The following is a 16,701-nucleotide window of genomic DNA, read 5'->3' on the forward strand; positions in this document are numbered from 1 at the left end:
GTCAGTTCAAATATACTGGCTTACTTTCCATGTATCAAAAGTAAAACTTCCCTCCTGTTTTTTGGATATAGCCATTTCATTTAACATTCACAGGTGTGGGGCTAGAGCTAGTACATGGCTGTGGGGTAACAACTACCGCTAATGCTAAGGCTTCACGTCCTGATCAAACATTCAAGCCCTTCTGAGCAGACGACCTGATATGTGGGGAAGGACAGGTGAGAAGTCCCACTGACTCCGCCTCCTCTCCTTCTAATCTCTTCTGTGGAGCACAAACACAGATCAACACACTCCCCTCTGCAGGAGCAGAATGAAGACGGTTTGTTAAAATGGTAGAGTAATAAAAACAAACACTCTTTAAAAAACATTAGAATTTGCCATTAAAATCAAAACACTGAGAAATCCATGCAATGCAGACTGTGTGTAGACAAATTATTGCTTCCTTTTTACAACCTGTGTTTTTTCCGTTTGTGCATGCATGCACACGCGTGTCTCTCAGTGTGCGGCAGACTGGGGGTTTGCGCTACTGGCTTTCTTCCTCCGCTTCGTTAGCAGCGGATTGCTGGAGTCCTCAATCGTCTTGATCTTGATCTGCTCGTAGTCGACCCTCATCGTGGCCAGTGCGCTGGTCATTTCCTCCTGAAATGTGGAGAGAGGCCTTTGAGACACTTTCTTCTCTAAACTAGTCTTTTTAGTTTTTTGTGGTACAGTTTGATCACAAACTACCAGCAGAACTGCCAGCATCTACTGTGTATGTTCACAGTTTACTCTGTGTAACAACAGACCAGATCTTATAGCCTAAATAACCGGATTCTATTTTTTGTCATGGTATCATTCATGGTGATGCCTTTTTAATTTTAAAAAAATATTTTATTGGTATTTCATTTATATTATAATGTATATTTCACATGTTTTATATTTTATTTATATACTCTGTAGGGAGTACTCGTGTTAAGTAATCCTGATTCCAATATCAACCAAAATATTCGTCAGTATTTCTCCATAACTGAACAGCCCTTCAGGGCAGTTTGAACAAGAAACTGGCTTGGTCCTTACTCTCCTCTCACACTGTCGCCTCATCACATTAAAATGGCTGTACAACTGCAGTATCACTGCATACATTAACATTCCCTTGTTGCTACACTACACGTTTCTAACAGGTCTTACCTTGACGTCTTCCCATGTATCTTTTTCCTCCTTGAGGACACGGCTAGTGTGAAGTGGGGTCTGAGGAACCTCCATTGATTGCTTTACAAAGAAACAAACGCACACATAAAAATGTCAGTGTTGCCGTGTTACTGGCCTGAAAGGCTGGAGATGGAAAAAAAAAAGGTCAAGGTCAAAGTGTAGTAGAGAACTGGCTCTTACATTAATCCATGGATGATTCATAAACTCTGTAATTGTCATCCTTTGGGTTGGCTCCGTCTTGAGGAGCGTTCTAATCAGTTGTTTAGCTGCAAAAAAAAAAAAAAGAACAGTGACAGACGTTACACAATTATATTTAAGATCGAGATTTATATTGCATTACAAGAAGCATTTTATCTAATCCAGCACTGAGATAAGTAAATATAAGCCCATCGACTCACTGACATTTACAACAGAGCCAATCACTTTCTGTTGTTAAGAACTTGACTGACGGAAGCAACACAATCAGTTAGTTTCAGTTTCCCGGTCAGAAAGATATGATTTGCTTGTTTTGCACATCAAGGTGCAGACGTTATGGAACGTTATTGCAGTGGTGCTGTTCCTATTTGTTATTTCCCGGCTCGAACCCCTCTTTTATGTAGCAAAGATTCATATACGACACTCATTTATTCATTTCCTGACAAAATCTTGTTTTTCTGACACTTCACAGATGAGACAGACAAATCAAGATAAACACCACAATAAATCTATTTATTATCGCAATGTCTGCAATTCTTTCACACCGTTATGTTGACTACATTACCTTCTTCTGACACATCAGACCATTCAGGGTTAGGGAACTCATACTGGCCCATCTTTATCCTCTTCTTCATCCCAGGAGAGATGGCTAGACCGTGGTTGGAATAAAAGGGAGGGTAACCACACAACCTGAAGGAGGTGGAACAGGGTAGTACTCATTACTACAAGAACAAACTCTAGCCTGTGGCAGAGGATAAACATTCAAATTTCAACATTTCTTACAAGATATACATAATGACGCCCAGTGACCACATGTCACATGACTTGTCATATTTTTCAGGACCCAGAACCTCTGGAGCTGGGGAAAAAGAGCGGAAAAAGTAATGATCAAAAGAACGGAGAAATGGTAAGGAGTTGTATTTAATACTAAATAGGAAGTACAGGGAATACAATGTATACTTTTAATTCTTACCGACGTAGTAGGGCGTGTAGCAGGGAGTAGCTAGTGAGTTGTGTGAGGTGGTTTCCTTCGCAAAGCCAAAGTCTGTCAGTTTGAGCAGAGCACTGGACCTCTGTGTGGAATACAGTAAATTCTCCGGCTGCAGGGAGATGTTGTTTTCATCAAGATATGAACAAAAAGGTACAAGGAAAAGTTTGTACTTTATATATGGCACAAACCTTGACGTCTCTGTGTGCAATGTTGACTGAATGGAGATATTGTATGGCTTCGCCTATGTTTTTCATAATATCAGACGCCTCTGATATAAAGAAGAAAAAACCCCTGTGAGACTCGGAGCCATACATCATACCATATACAAACGTAGGATCAGATCAGGTTGTCAAAGTAGGGCACTATTAGATGTATGCAGTATTTACTTTCATTAAAACATGCATGTTACCTCTCTCTGTAAAAGCCTGGTCACCTCTATCCTGGATACGACTAAAGAGCTCTCCACCGTCCATACTGAAAAAAAAAAAAGTTTTGGTTTTAGGATTAGTGAAAAGATACTTCTGTCTGAAGCAAGACACTTCTCATCCATCCACTCTATCACATTACACTAACATTTTGCATATGTCTTGTTTCAGGGATTCCCAAAGCTCCCCCTTGCTGTAGAGGTGCACAATCTACAATAAAAACATCTGTATCAACATTTCCTTTGTAAAATGTAGTACAGAAATCTAACATTTTAATAGATGAATAAATTGAAGCTATATATATATGCATGTTATATGTGTACCATTTGAACATGATTAAACATGCTGCCACTACCAGAAAGCTTGGTGCATTTCTTTTTTTCCCCTCAAAGGTGAGATGAATTGGGGATGCATCAACCCAGTTGGGATATAGAAGCAAGTGTGTGGCCAAAAAAGCTTAGGAACCTCTGTCTTAAATCTGATGCTGCAGATGATGTGAAATCCCTGGTTGAACCAAGACTGCATGGTGTTTTTGTACAGGAAACCAAATGAGGTGTAGACCTTTTCCTCTTCCTCTGCTGTGTGAAATGTAACCTTGTGGTTTTATGAGGAAAGGGATGCCGAGCGGTTTACTGATGAGTTGTTGTGGTCTTGTTGTGGACAACAACGGCTGATTAATGTGTGAACATATCCAAAGTTTCTGAGTCACCCAAGGTCACGGTAATGAACAAAGCTGAGCCTACAACAAGTAGCGCACGTCTCTCATTTAAGATTCATTTCAACAGAAAACACCTGAGTTTGAGCATCTCTTTGTGCCCAAGTTCTCCATAATCTGCATGATCTATATCATCCCTAATTGAGATTATATTTTTAGTTTATTAAATCAATTTAGATTGTTCCTCCTGTACTGCAGCACAATCATTAGCACATTAGCCAAAAACGGCTAACGCATCTAACACCACGTTGTCAATGATTTCTTTTTTTTTAAATCTCATAGGAGAAGAAATGTTTGCAGGTTTTAACATAAGAAATCTAATACGGCATTTAAAAGTTTGCAAAAACTTTTTTCAACGACCAATTTAACAATCATCTTGTTAAAAAAAGAAATATTCTTTTTCAGGTTCTAAAATATGAAGATGAGCTGTAAATATTTTGATTTAGTGTGTAAAACTATAATTTTCTGAATTGACAGATCTGAAGAATTCGGTGTTTAATATGAACTGAAAACCTCTACTTGCAGTCAAAGTGTACAGAGACATAAGCGTGGTATAAAGGACGTCACTTTATTCCGAATCTCTCTGGTCCGATTCCTTTGAACAAGGAAGTAGTACCTCAAGCTGAACAGCCCATTTCTCTAGAAAAACTGATTACTCAGTGTGAGTGTTGACCTCAAAACAAAACCCTTTCCTTTATCAGTAATAAAGGGCAAGCTGAGACTTTCACTGATAAGGATGGACAGGGTTCAAAATGATGGTCACAGAAACACTTCTTCCAATCTAATCTAAGTTTATTTGTGAAGCACATTTGAAACAAAAAAGGTTTCTGCACTCACAAAAAAAAAAACTGACATAAGTCTTGTCAATGTTGAGCAGTTAGGAGATCAAGTTGTAGTTAAGATTAAAGACAAAAGAGGAAAACTCAGATTTATGTAGTGAGTTACATTAAGGACGACATGGTGATGTTGATGGTCTGCTGCAAATAGAAAGACAACGGCAATGTTTTTTTTTTATTTTAATTTTAAGTTTAATAAAATAGCATGAGAAAGATCCAACTCAGCTTTTAGGTGATATCTTTCACTTAATCATCGTGATCAGGATGAGTGTGCAAATATGGGTATGACTAAATGTTCAATACAACCATAACCATTTCTTTACGCACAGGACAGAGGGAATAGATATGAGTTTCGTCTTTGCAATTTCTCATTATTAATCATTTACCCTTTGCATACAAAGAAACAGAAAGTAGTTCATTCTAATCTGATATGCTATGCATTACGAACATCTGCAGCATGTGCAAGAATTTGAGTAATTGCACACAGCCCTTTGGGTTTTTTTTTTTTTTCCAATCTTAGGCAGCACATGTTGGACCAAAACGTTTAGCCTCTTTAGCCACACTGGTCTGAACACCATCTTCTAAATTCTCCCATGCTTCTGAAAGTGCCTGGTGTGACATGTGAATTCTCAGCAGATGCCTAATGACAATGATGAAAAAACTGCACACATTTCACACCCTCACAGCGGAGATACCACCACCCTCACAAGCCGCCGCACACTTTCCTACACATTTTTTGTACAGTGTGAAAACTCCTCTACTGCACGTACAATTAGATGACCCGCATTTATACTGTGTACATGTGAATATAAGTCCCATATAAAGTCAAGCATTTACTGAATGTGGCAAAACTTTGCCTTTGTTAATACAATTTTGTCATTTTTTTTTAAACTGAAGATAATTTTACATACATGTATTTGTTTAAGTTAAAAACTATGTCCATACATGCATTATTAAACCTGCATTATTTTTTCAGCATTTCTTCATGATGTATGCAAAGTGCTTGGTGCTGCATTCAGTGGAATAACTGTGAAATCTATAGGTCTTCCTCTTCTTCATTAGTCATCTGATGATTCAACTTTAATATGACGAAATTGTACATCTTTTTTTCCTTACATACTAGCAATATATGAATATTAAATTATTATATTTTCAAGCATTTAAATTGTTGAGCACCAAATTCTCCTAAACTGTTTAGGATGATGCAACTAATTTAATTAGTGCAAAAAGCCATTTTTGTGCTGTTTAGTCAATAATGTGACTAGTTGATTGAAGTCACTAATTGCAGTGGTTGAGTCTGTTTTTTATCTACCAATATTAAAGCAAATACTACATTTATTATAAAATAAATGTATACATTATCCATTTAAACAACTAAAAACTTAAATATTCAGCAAAATCATAATTCATTTTCAAAAAGTAATATTTGACATTAAAATTCCTGAAGATAAAGTACTTTATTAGTAGTACTATTGTATGTGTGTTACTGCTGTGGATGTTCTGTAATAATAACAGTTAGACACATTTCTCATAATGTTTGCAAATAGGTTTGTAACAGATATGCATTTCTGTGAACTCAGGTTTTAAAATGTTAATTAGCTACGCTCACTGAGTGCTTACCATAGCACCACTGGCTATGGGTCATCAAACAAACCCTACGCTTCCAGGACACCCTGAAGTTTCAGTGCATTTTTTTTATCACATAGCATTTTGCAAGCGGGTTAAAAGGAAGTGGGTCCACTACCTCTGACTCGTCACTGTAACCACATGGCAAATGAATGCATGTGCAGAAACAAAAGGTATGAGTGATTAATTTGTCGTGGGTGGAAATGAAAGGTGTGAAAAGATATTGAGCTTGTTTAAAAGAAATGGGTCAATTTCTCCTAAGGTCAGAGAACAATATGAATTTATAAATACAAGAAAATCTGTCAAACATTCTGAAATAGTTTTCTAAGACCTAATGTCTTTTAAGTCTTTTATTATAAATACCTGCTACTAAGTTTATGTATTTGCAAAAGTACCTAAATTTAATAGTTAAGAAGAAATAATATTATAATCATAATAATATAATAATCATATTCTAGTTTTGCAATGTTGTGTTATTATTACATGAGAGTTAGTGACAGTATGTATGTTGTTTATTCTATCCACTCACCACTCCATGACAATCAGCAAACATTTCCGAGTCTGATAAAGGTTCTCGTAGACATCAATGATGCGTACAATGTTGGCACACGGTGAAGCCCTCCAGTGGAGCTCTACTTCTCTACGAGCCTTGGAACAATCCTGCAGCATCTGTGAGAAAGAAAAAAAAAGGCATTTAGGGCAAGTCTGATAAAATGACAACGTAAACTACATGACAATGTAATGTAAATTTACAAAAAAAAGAGATTAACAAACATGCTGTTTACATTATGTAATTTTCCCCCAATACATCTTGAATCTCATTAATAAAATACTGTATGTGACTTTGAATCTAAGGGAGTGTGTTAAGACACAGATGGAGACACTGTTAGGGCACAGTGATTTTCTTAAATCGACAGGAGATCATGTGACTTTATTGTTAACGTTAGACCTAAGGACTCAGGGTGACTGGCATTTTTCGGTGGTTTTTCCCTGACTTCCCTTATAAGATTAATATATGTGATTACATGATCCAATATTCTTTTAATATTATTTTTTTTCTCATGAATGAAAAAGCTTGAATTTAATTGGCTGATCAAAAAAACGTTTTAGTAAAGAAATAATTATATTTGTACAGTATACCTGAAAATGAACATTAGGGGTAATATACGATGGAGGTAAAGTAAGACAGAGGTGCAGTGCTGCCACCAGCTGGCAGAATGTTAGAACAATACTGTCTCGTCCGTCATTGGGTTATGAGGCAGTGACACCCTCTGGGTGCAACATCACATTAGTGCAAATGCTGTTGTTAAATTTAAAAAAATTGTTGAGGCTCGATACAACTACAGAAAATGTTTGGATAATATCTACAGACAAAAGAATAACCGTAGAACTTATAGCACAAAAATGACCCCAACTTCAGTAATCAATACACTTTTTATTCTGTTGAATAGGTATAAATATGCAGGATCTTGTGTGGAATTAACAGAGAAGAAATAATCATTCACAGACATTATGTAAGGCCTATTGAAGTTTAATAAAAGTTTTATTGAGTTTAAGTACAGTTATTTGTAGAGCTACAGGTACTAGCTGTGTACTTTACAATATTCACATATTTTATCAACAGAAATGCTGTACAAGTATTTTTTTGTACTGAATATATTTTAGTGTAGCGAGCTGATCATTTGCCTACACAAACATCAAACAGGAATGAAAAATTTGACTCAAAAGTATTCACAAAAGTAAGAACGTTTTAGTCAGAAATTTGTGCTGGAGAAAAAACTCAATAGAGCTCAACACTGAAATGTTTTTTCAAATTTTTTTTCAGGCAATGGACATAAATGGCACAGTTAAAGACAACCCAATGTCCTATGTTGACTAATTCATGGTTCAGATTCTGGTGATGATATTCATCATTTCATATTAAATATGATGACTTCCCTCAAACAAACCTCTAGGAATATGTTGGTCAGTTTACAGAAAGAATTCAGCCTTGTTGTTTTGACAGTAAACAACCGTCTGTCCACTCTATTGTGTAATACATTCCATCCCTGCCCACAGTCACAACATAACAGTGGGCTCCCTTCCAGTAGGAATGAAGGGCTGGGAAACTCTAAAGTCACCATTCTATCTCATGCCACAGGGCGGACAGAATGTACACCAACACTTTAAGGTAGGTTACTTGGACTGGACACAGATGAAATGTGGCCAACTGTTGAGTCTGGAGCAATAGGATTACAGGAATCAAATTGGGTCAAATGTCAAGTGTCCTTACAAATAAATAAATCTAGAGTTTTAAAACACACAAACAGGGCCTAGATCTTTAACAAGGTAGGTATATATATATATATATAAATTAATAAATAAATTAATCTTTGCTGTCTGTGACATCAACAGTGCAACTAATGGAATATGACAGTATAACCAAAGCCTGGCTGCCAGTGGTTCAGTAAGCATGGCTGAACTGAAGACACAGCTCAAAAACAATAACATTCGACTGGCGCCCCCTGTCTTAGAAGCTGATGCTTACATCAAAAATAGTTAATAGTAACCACTGTCCTCAGAGTTGTAAATGAAGTGAATCATGAGTAACCAGAGATTCCCCAAACAAAACACAATTCTTCTAAAGGTCACAAAACGCCGATGTTTTAAATTAATCAATTTATCATAGTTTCCCAGTTTGGAATTCTGCTTTCATGCAAATACTTATACTGTATTTGCAGTATCAAGTGTAGTATAAGGTCTCGAGGTCGAGAGTATTTACAGGTACATCAACAGCCTCACAGTTGGATTGCTGACATGCACACAGGCCTGTGTCACACGCCCAAAATAATGACAGTAAATTTAAACATAGAAACATTACCCCACTGAAAAAAAACGTCACGCCATATTTTTGTCACGTGTGCAGATTAGGACCAACACTTAGAACACACCCACATCAACCCCTGCAGCTGGCACTCGTGTGGCTACTTAGACCCCCATCTGTTGTTGGCCCTTTGAGGCCAAACAGTAGGGGTTAGGGTTAGAGTTAAGGGGNAACAATGCTTTCTCTGGAGTCAAGACAAAAGCAACCAGATCCAGAGCTAGACAATGGGAGGATGGTGGGAGGCTTAAAGAGCAAACACTTTCCACCTGTCATTCATTGACTAAGCCATAGTGTAGGATCAATATGTTCAAATTAGAAAGAAAAAAAAAATCAATTTTACATTCAGAGAGATATAGGGCTGTAAAATTCTTAAATGACCATGGCAGAATTCAACATTAAACCATATCCTACAATCAAGTCAGATCTCAGGACTTTAAGAATAGAGGCCTTGTCAAGAACGCTTTGTCCAGCTCTTCAACACCATCACAAGAGACAAGGGTCAAACAAAATTGGAATTTAATTTCCAAGCTGGCAGTACTGCACATGGAACTGACACTTGCACAGAAAACACAATGCAAGATTAATATTCCTTGCGAGATACAGGGATTAAATGAAAACAATTTCAACAACAAACACCTCGATCCAAGTGAACTGTTTCAGCATACAGGGTAAAAGATATACATATAAGTACATAAAATAGTTGTTTGACCAGGAGTGCAGAATTTTAAGGGACAAGGTCAAACGGGAAGAATGAACAGAACGCACAGGATCCGAGGCCTTTGGAATCTTTTGACAGTCTTACAGATCAGCGTTTTATCATCTGTTTTTAAATGACAGGGGTTAAGATTGTGTGAAAAAAAATGACTTTCAACCCTTGTTAGTGCTCACATGCGTGATTGTGCAGAGTATGTTTAAAAAAGAACTAGAGACATGGTAAGGGAAGCCAATGATAGGCTGTGATTATGTTTAAAAAAGAACTAGAGACATGATAAGGGAAGCCAATGATAGGCTGTGATTTCTCCAAAAGCATTTTAACACTGCTATAGCCAGAATTACAAAATGTACCAGGTTTTTCACCTGAGCTCTGACAACTGAAAGTTTAACAAAACCCTTCTTAAAACACTCTTTTCAACAATAAATGAGTATTATTACTATAAAACTATCAAACATTTAAATAAATCAGGAAGGTAAAAACACCCACTTCTTTCCTTATTTTTCATTAAGAAATTTTCAGTCACCCTGCTTCCTTATTGAAGTGATGATCTTTATTGATGTACTGTATGTGCTATAGAAAATGTGTTCTGAAGTTATTCAACAGCAGGTAAGAATTTGTTTATCTGTGAACAACCACAATATCATATACTTGGCAACAGTAAAAAGGCAACAAAAATATGTAGATGTGTATGCAGTAACAGTCAAAGCTGAGTATATGATTTTGTTTTTTAAATTGTTATTAATTGATTGGTCATATAAAAGTAACTTTAGTGCTGACAAAGACGAGAGACTACTTCAGTCTTGACTAGTCTGTTAAACCAGACTAATATGGATCTCTGTACTGGTCAAAGTTATGATTTATTTAATTTAATAATTTACACATTTAATTTTAGCTGAAAAATGAAGACTGGTGCATTACTTTTTTTTGCATAAAGGAATATAATGGAAACACTGGTGCTGGTTCTCAGCTTTACATCCTGAAAGGGAAGCCAAACTCCCAGTCAGGTCTGAGTGTTTACAACCTGAACCTACGTCTAAGTAGTATTTTTGGACTTAGTCGTAAAATTCCATCTTAGGAAAGGCTTAGTGATTTGTTTTAAAGGCACAGCTTGTTAAGCAATGAGTAAAAAAAGAAAAAAAAACATTATGTTTAACTGCATTGACTATATGAAAGTTTTCTATCTATCGATGAGGTATTTCTGATTCTATGTCAACAGCAGTCAGCAAAATATTTTGGTAATTTATTGATTCAAAAGTGTTAGACAACAGTCCTGTAGTTCGGTCATCAAGTTCTGTTTTCTGATTTGTCGGTAAAAATTAAAAAATACTTAAGATTACAAATAAATCTGATCATTTCTTTCCTTACGAACAAAGAAGAGGTTCCTCACAGTGAGTCAGCAGCCACACTGGGATTCACTTCTATCTGGATGAATCCAGATATAAATGAATGTCTTATGACTACAAACACTTCATAGAAATGCTGCTGTGAAATAACTCAAACATTGCTAAGAGAACCTATTAGCTTCCGCACCCTAACGCCCTTTTTTTCCTTCCTTCCTTCCTTCCCTCCTTCCACCGATGACTGAAGAACGGACCAAGCTCTTCCTCTGAATCTCTGAATTAATTTAAACATCTCTGAGATGTTGACAAAGAAATGCCTCACCAAATTCTCTGATATATATTAAATGGTTGATCATTTTAAACAAAGACCTTTTATTTTTGAGAAAAGGCAGCACAGTCACAGTAGAGAGTTTTAGTATTCTAATACGAATTTACTACTTTATAACCTTTCTCTGAATTTCCAAGAACATTTTAGGGAAGGTGTAAAAAGAAATCTCAAAAGCAGTTTTAAAAGTAGGCAACTGGTCACAGGTGAGACCAAACAAAATAAAAATAAACCAAGGCAGGTGTCATGTCAGGGATGAACAGCAACCAAAAGCTAAAACTATTTAAGTGACAAACAGGAAAAACACAGTGGCAGGTGCAAAGACAGCGATGACATTTATATTTCTTTTTTTGCAGTGCAGGTTCATGCACCTGGCAAACCTAACAAAAATGAAGTAGCTAACTTACATCAGAAAGACTGGATGGTTTTGTTAGAATGGAGAACAACTCTATTACTGTAAGACAACAAAGGATGTATGACCAAGTTTTTCATGGCCTGTTCTTGCACATAGTTTTTGTCATTTTGGTCAATTTGTTGCAATAAGAAAACTCAAATTGTAATACTTGTAGTGGTAATTTGCAATTGTTATAGTGCCTCATGTAGGAAGGCCGACAATGTTAGTTTTTGTATTTTGAATTTGAATTTTGAAATTATTCTTTTCATGACAAACCTGTTGATCATTGTAAACACAGTAAATTAAAGAATTTACTTTTTGAATTTGAATTTTTTTTTTTTTTAATTGAAGTAAATTACATTATTTTGCAATACCATTTTCATTTCTTTCCCACAATCTCCTGGATTCACAAGCACAGCCAATTAAAAAAGATAATTAGCATACTTGGATCAACAGACAAGTCATACAAGGTTCCATATAATAAAATCTGAAGAAACAATTAGAGATTGTGTTGACAGACAAACAGTGTACAGATGGAGTTTAAACTAAAGTTGTTAATAGGGAAATGGCAGTTTCTGCTTAGTTTGTTGTAAAGAATTTATTATGTTAGTATGAATACATGAAACTACAGGTTATGAATCACATTTGTAGTAAAAAATAAATAGTAAATTAATTTTTTTTTCTTATTCATATTTTTCTCTACATTCTGTGGGTTTTTTTCACGCTTATTCAAATTGTGAATAATTGTGTCTACTAAGGCAAGTCAATCTACAGATTTAATCTACTGTTAAAATAATTTGCTATGCATTTACCAAGGGTCTTGCAAATAATAAGTTGAAACAGATTCATGAAATGTAAGTTATTACTGACTAGATTTATCTTTTTTAGCAATTATATTTCTTTGTTGTGTGCAACTCCTAAAAAGAATTGTGTTGTTTGACTTTTCAAAGCAGTGTGTATAAAAAGTACTTTGACGAAGAGTGTTACTGCTTTCAGAGCTATATATGTCACACAGCAGATGACTATTAAGAAAATATGCCATTCAAGTAGTTATAATAACTTCAACCGGCAGTTAAATAACAATGAGCTTTGTGCTCCGGCACTTAATGTGTTTCCTGTTCAAAGATAATTTTGAACACAAAAGAAGTATATCAAAAATATATATATATATATAATATAATGACAGTCCATGTCATTTTGTAATGTAATAATGTACTAAATGGCCTGAGTTCACTGTAGGTACTTACTGGGTTGTAATGCTGACATATAACCAAGCAGACTGAAAGGTAATGGGGAAAGTTTAGTGTTTCTCACAGATTGGCACTGGTTGCCTCATGTTTGGTATCTTTGACTTAATTACAGCCCAATTTTCAAGACCTGCCAGTTTATCCACATTGGTATTTATGGACAGAGCTGAGTTTGCAGGCTCCAAACCACGCACAGGTGTACCTGATTGCTTTCATTTTGTGCACCAGTATTACAAGAAATCTGTCACTGTAACAAACTTCTGGGATTGCTTGCTTACTTCCTGGATAAAAGCTTATTAGGTCAAGACAACAATTATGTCACAAAGACCACTGACGACATGCAGAAATTATAACTGGGGCTTACACAGTGCAGATGTCTTCTCTACTTTGTTTATATCCACAACAGTTTCTTGCCCCAGTTTAAGGCGTTTTGAGCTAAACACTTAATAGTTGACTCATGGGCATAATTAACACACTTTGGAGTAAATTAAATACATGGCAATATCAATCTAAGTAAAAGTCTCCACAAGCTGCAATTGTATACAGACTCAATTTTACAGCCTCGCCTGGATACAGAACCATTTCATTAAAGAAGACTGAGGTGAAAACAGGAATTTATAAGACAATTAAAGAGAGAGATAGTTGTCTGCTTGGTGAACAGCTAGAGCATGGTGTAAAAAAAAAAAAATCAATCACTCAAGGGGCTGAAAAAGTAAAAAGTAGTTGAGTTTGACTTTACGAGGAAAAGCAAACTATAGGCTAGTCAAGTAGATTTAAGACATGTGGAGACTGAAGGTGGTCACAGCAATATAAAACTTTAGCGATATAAAACAATTCTATGATTTATGCATTTAGCATTAGTCTAAAATACACTCAACATTTGATTTAAGAGATAATGTTGAACCAAAAAGAAAAGTTGAACACTTTCACATTAGCTTTCATTCTAACTCTTTCGTTAATGAACATGCAATGCTTTACAGTTGAATTTAATCCACCACAGCTTGAAGAAGATCAAGTTATATTATTTAATATATTATAATTAAATAATATTAAAAATAATATGTTGTCCAAGGAAGCCACAGGAAAAGAGATTACTCATATATGACCACATCTGACAGGTTAGTGTCGTCACTCTGTGTCACCTTGTGAATAATGAGCCACAGGGCATCTGCTTATTTTTCCCATGGGTAAATCTTCTTAATTCAAACTAAATAGACTTAACAGGAAACACAAGTATTAACCACTTTACTTTAAAAAAGGAATTAAAAGTTCAAACCTGCCATGACAGGGGAACTGCTCTTTCCAAGACACATACACAGTGTGTTTGATACAATTGCTCAGAATGTTTTAACTGATAAAACATCTCACATTTCCTTTTTCACTGTAAATTTTGCTTAACTTCTCTAAAGGAGAAGAAAGAAACTTAAGCTTTTATATGGCCAATGTCAAAACATATGAGGCCAATGTCACTAAACAGAAGAACAAGTCTTATCAATCCTCTTCAGATTATAGAATGGGAAAACAACAATACAGAATGCCCGAATTTTACATCATCTATCTATGTTTCCAAATAAGGCCTAAATTAAAAATCAATTTTATATTCATTAATTTCTATTAAGTTGAACGCTACTTAAGTTACTCAGGTTAAATTGCATCAATAATTTAATCATCTTCAAAAGAAAAAGGCATTTTTGAAAGCTGGGCGGCATTCAGCAGTAAAACTTATGCCATGTGAAATCACATGAATAACAGTGCTTCTAGCTCTCTAGCAACAGGGTTGTGTGTTGAAATCAACCACTTCTCTTCTTCATTTAAGGTTGACCTGCTTCCTTTTTATCAATGAACAAATGCACCAGGAAGTGCAAAATTCATGTTGTTGAAAAACAACACTTATTATATTAAACCAATTATGTAATGGCTTGTCTATCAATGCAGTTTGTTTTGTAAAAAAATGGATCATCTGATGAATGCAGTCCTTTAGACATTCTCTCTCACTCACATCAGAACTAGTGAAATGACTCTTTCGAAATTATGGATCCCATTTTCTAACAGGACTCCCGGATTTCCTGTTTCTGCATATGACTTGTGACCACATCTACTTTCACCCAGTGTTTATCAGATGGAACCTACCTTCAGTGCGTATTTGTCTCCAGTTTTCTTTTGAAAGATTTCGAGCACCTTGCCATTGATTCCCAGTCCTAGAACTTGGTTGGTCACCTTATATTCGTCTGTTATTGCGTTCTTCTTGATCTGTAAAGCGGGTCTGGCATTAAAAGGGAGGAACTGGCCTGTTGGATTTTGTTGCCCGGCAGAGTTCTGCTGCCCTGCCGGGTTTGGAAACAGTGGTTGGTTCTGTGCGTTAGAGAACATGCTCTTGCTGGTCTGCGCTGAGATGTACAACAGCCACCTCTTAAAAACAATCCTAGGGTTCTTTCTTGTACCACAAGCAGCGTCTACTCCTCTGGGGGTTAGCTAAAGTACTCAAGGAGAAGCTGCCAGGTCCGATGAAAAAATAAAAAACCAAAGTACTTTCAACCTTCGGGTAAAAACAGTGCCTTCTCCGACAAACTGCTAACTTAGCTTGCTGTTAGCATTCTAGCTCGAGCCTATTCTTGACCTCGGATTCACGGCTAACAAGTCAGCTCACGGTTAGCTTATCCATCTCTGCCGTTCACCGGTTCCTCAAACAGCAGTTTAGAAACTTCTCTGAAACACCCCATACATTGGCAACAGGGTTGGCTTTTGAAATCGAGGCCACCAACCCTGACGACTGAAGATATAACACGGCGAAATCATGCGTCGACAGTAAAGGAAGAGAGGGAAAAGTCGAACAGCAGCAGCGGTAACACGCCAAACTACGTTCAGCGGCCAACGGATAGAGCAGGTTTTACTGCTGACGTCATGGACGGGGCTTTTTCTCTGCTTAAAGGAGAAGTGCGACTGGAAAAGACCGGATGTTAAACAAACAGAAACTGACAGGAGGCCTGACACACGAGCAAGAAGGAGACATGACGGTGTTATCAAACATCGCGATAACAGCTTCATGTCCAGCTCGATTATAACATTGTTATAATTATAATATTGTTTTTAACCTATCCGATATAAAATTTTAAATAATAAAAAAAATATTCAGAGAGGTTGGTACATTCCTTCGGAAACAGACAAAGATTATTTGTTTAATGTGTTTTAGATACTGATGATTTTACATATATTTTATATGGATAATGTAAGGACAAGTAAGAGAAATCCGCCGAAGAAATGTACCTTAACATTTATAAAAACAAAAAAGTAAAAACAACAACAAAAAACACAGATACATATCTAGTTTAATTAGGATTAAATGTATTTTCCTAATTTTGCTTTTTAAATGTCCTTTCTAGTTTGTGTGTCGAAAATGTATTTAAGATAACATTTCATTACGTAGAACATAGGCTATTTTCCCTCAGCTGCTGATTTCAGAGGTCAAGGCTCTGGGCACGTGACCAACAACAAGGGGACATAGAGTGTGGCTTCCCGTGAGTTAGTATAACAATCAAGTTGGGATTAAGGGCTTTACCAGGGTTGGATAATGATCAGGTTATTATAAGTCCAATGCAAAAAAAAAAAAACCCAAAACAACTAAAAAACAACAACAACAACAAAAAACAAACAAAAAACAAAAGCATTACTATATAATACATATAATATATTATAATAGTGTTTATTACCATTGTTTTCATCGTCAATAGCTTAAAATAATGCAATGTAATAGTATATTATATTATTGGTATATTTTACATATGAATCTTGTGAACTTTTCATATGATCTTAAAAATAGATTAATGTTTAAGCCAATTAAACTTTT

General features: G+C 35.9%; 1 protein-coding gene across 2 annotated transcripts; it reads right to left on the reverse strand.

Annotated features, from left to right (window-relative positions):
* Nucleotides 1-66: 66 nt before the first annotated feature.
* mapkapk2a (MAPK activated protein kinase 2a) lies at nucleotides 67-15,824 on the reverse strand. 2 transcript variants are annotated; one of them, XM_008320173.3, is made up of 11 exons: nucleotides 14,988-15,824; nucleotides 6,503-6,642; nucleotides 2,781-2,845; nucleotides 2,560-2,639; nucleotides 2,354-2,480; nucleotides 2,164-2,239; nucleotides 1,946-2,070; nucleotides 1,366-1,451; nucleotides 1,165-1,245; nucleotides 451-636; nucleotides 67-259 (listed from the first exon to the last, which is right to left on the reverse strand). In XM_008320173.3, exons 1-10 carry the CDS (start codon nucleotides 15,225-15,227, stop codon nucleotides 493-495), a joined length of 1,164 nt encoding a protein of 387 aa, XP_008318395.1. In that variant the 5' UTR covers nucleotides 15,228-15,824; the 3' UTR covers nucleotides 67-259; nucleotides 451-492. The 2 variants fall into 2 exon arrangements, with proteins under 2 accessions (XP_008318395.1, XP_016892464.1); XM_017036975.2 differs by having other exon boundaries at nucleotides 67-294.
* Between the last annotated feature and the right edge of the window lie 877 nt (nucleotides 15,825-16,701).

The sequence above is a fragment of the Cynoglossus semilaevis genome, chromosome 11 (genome assembly GCF_000523025.1).
Source record: "Cynoglossus semilaevis isolate Cse_v1.0 chromosome 11, Cse_v1.0, whole genome shotgun sequence".
Taxonomy (NCBI): domain Eukaryota; kingdom Metazoa; phylum Chordata; class Actinopteri; order Pleuronectiformes; family Cynoglossidae; genus Cynoglossus; species Cynoglossus semilaevis.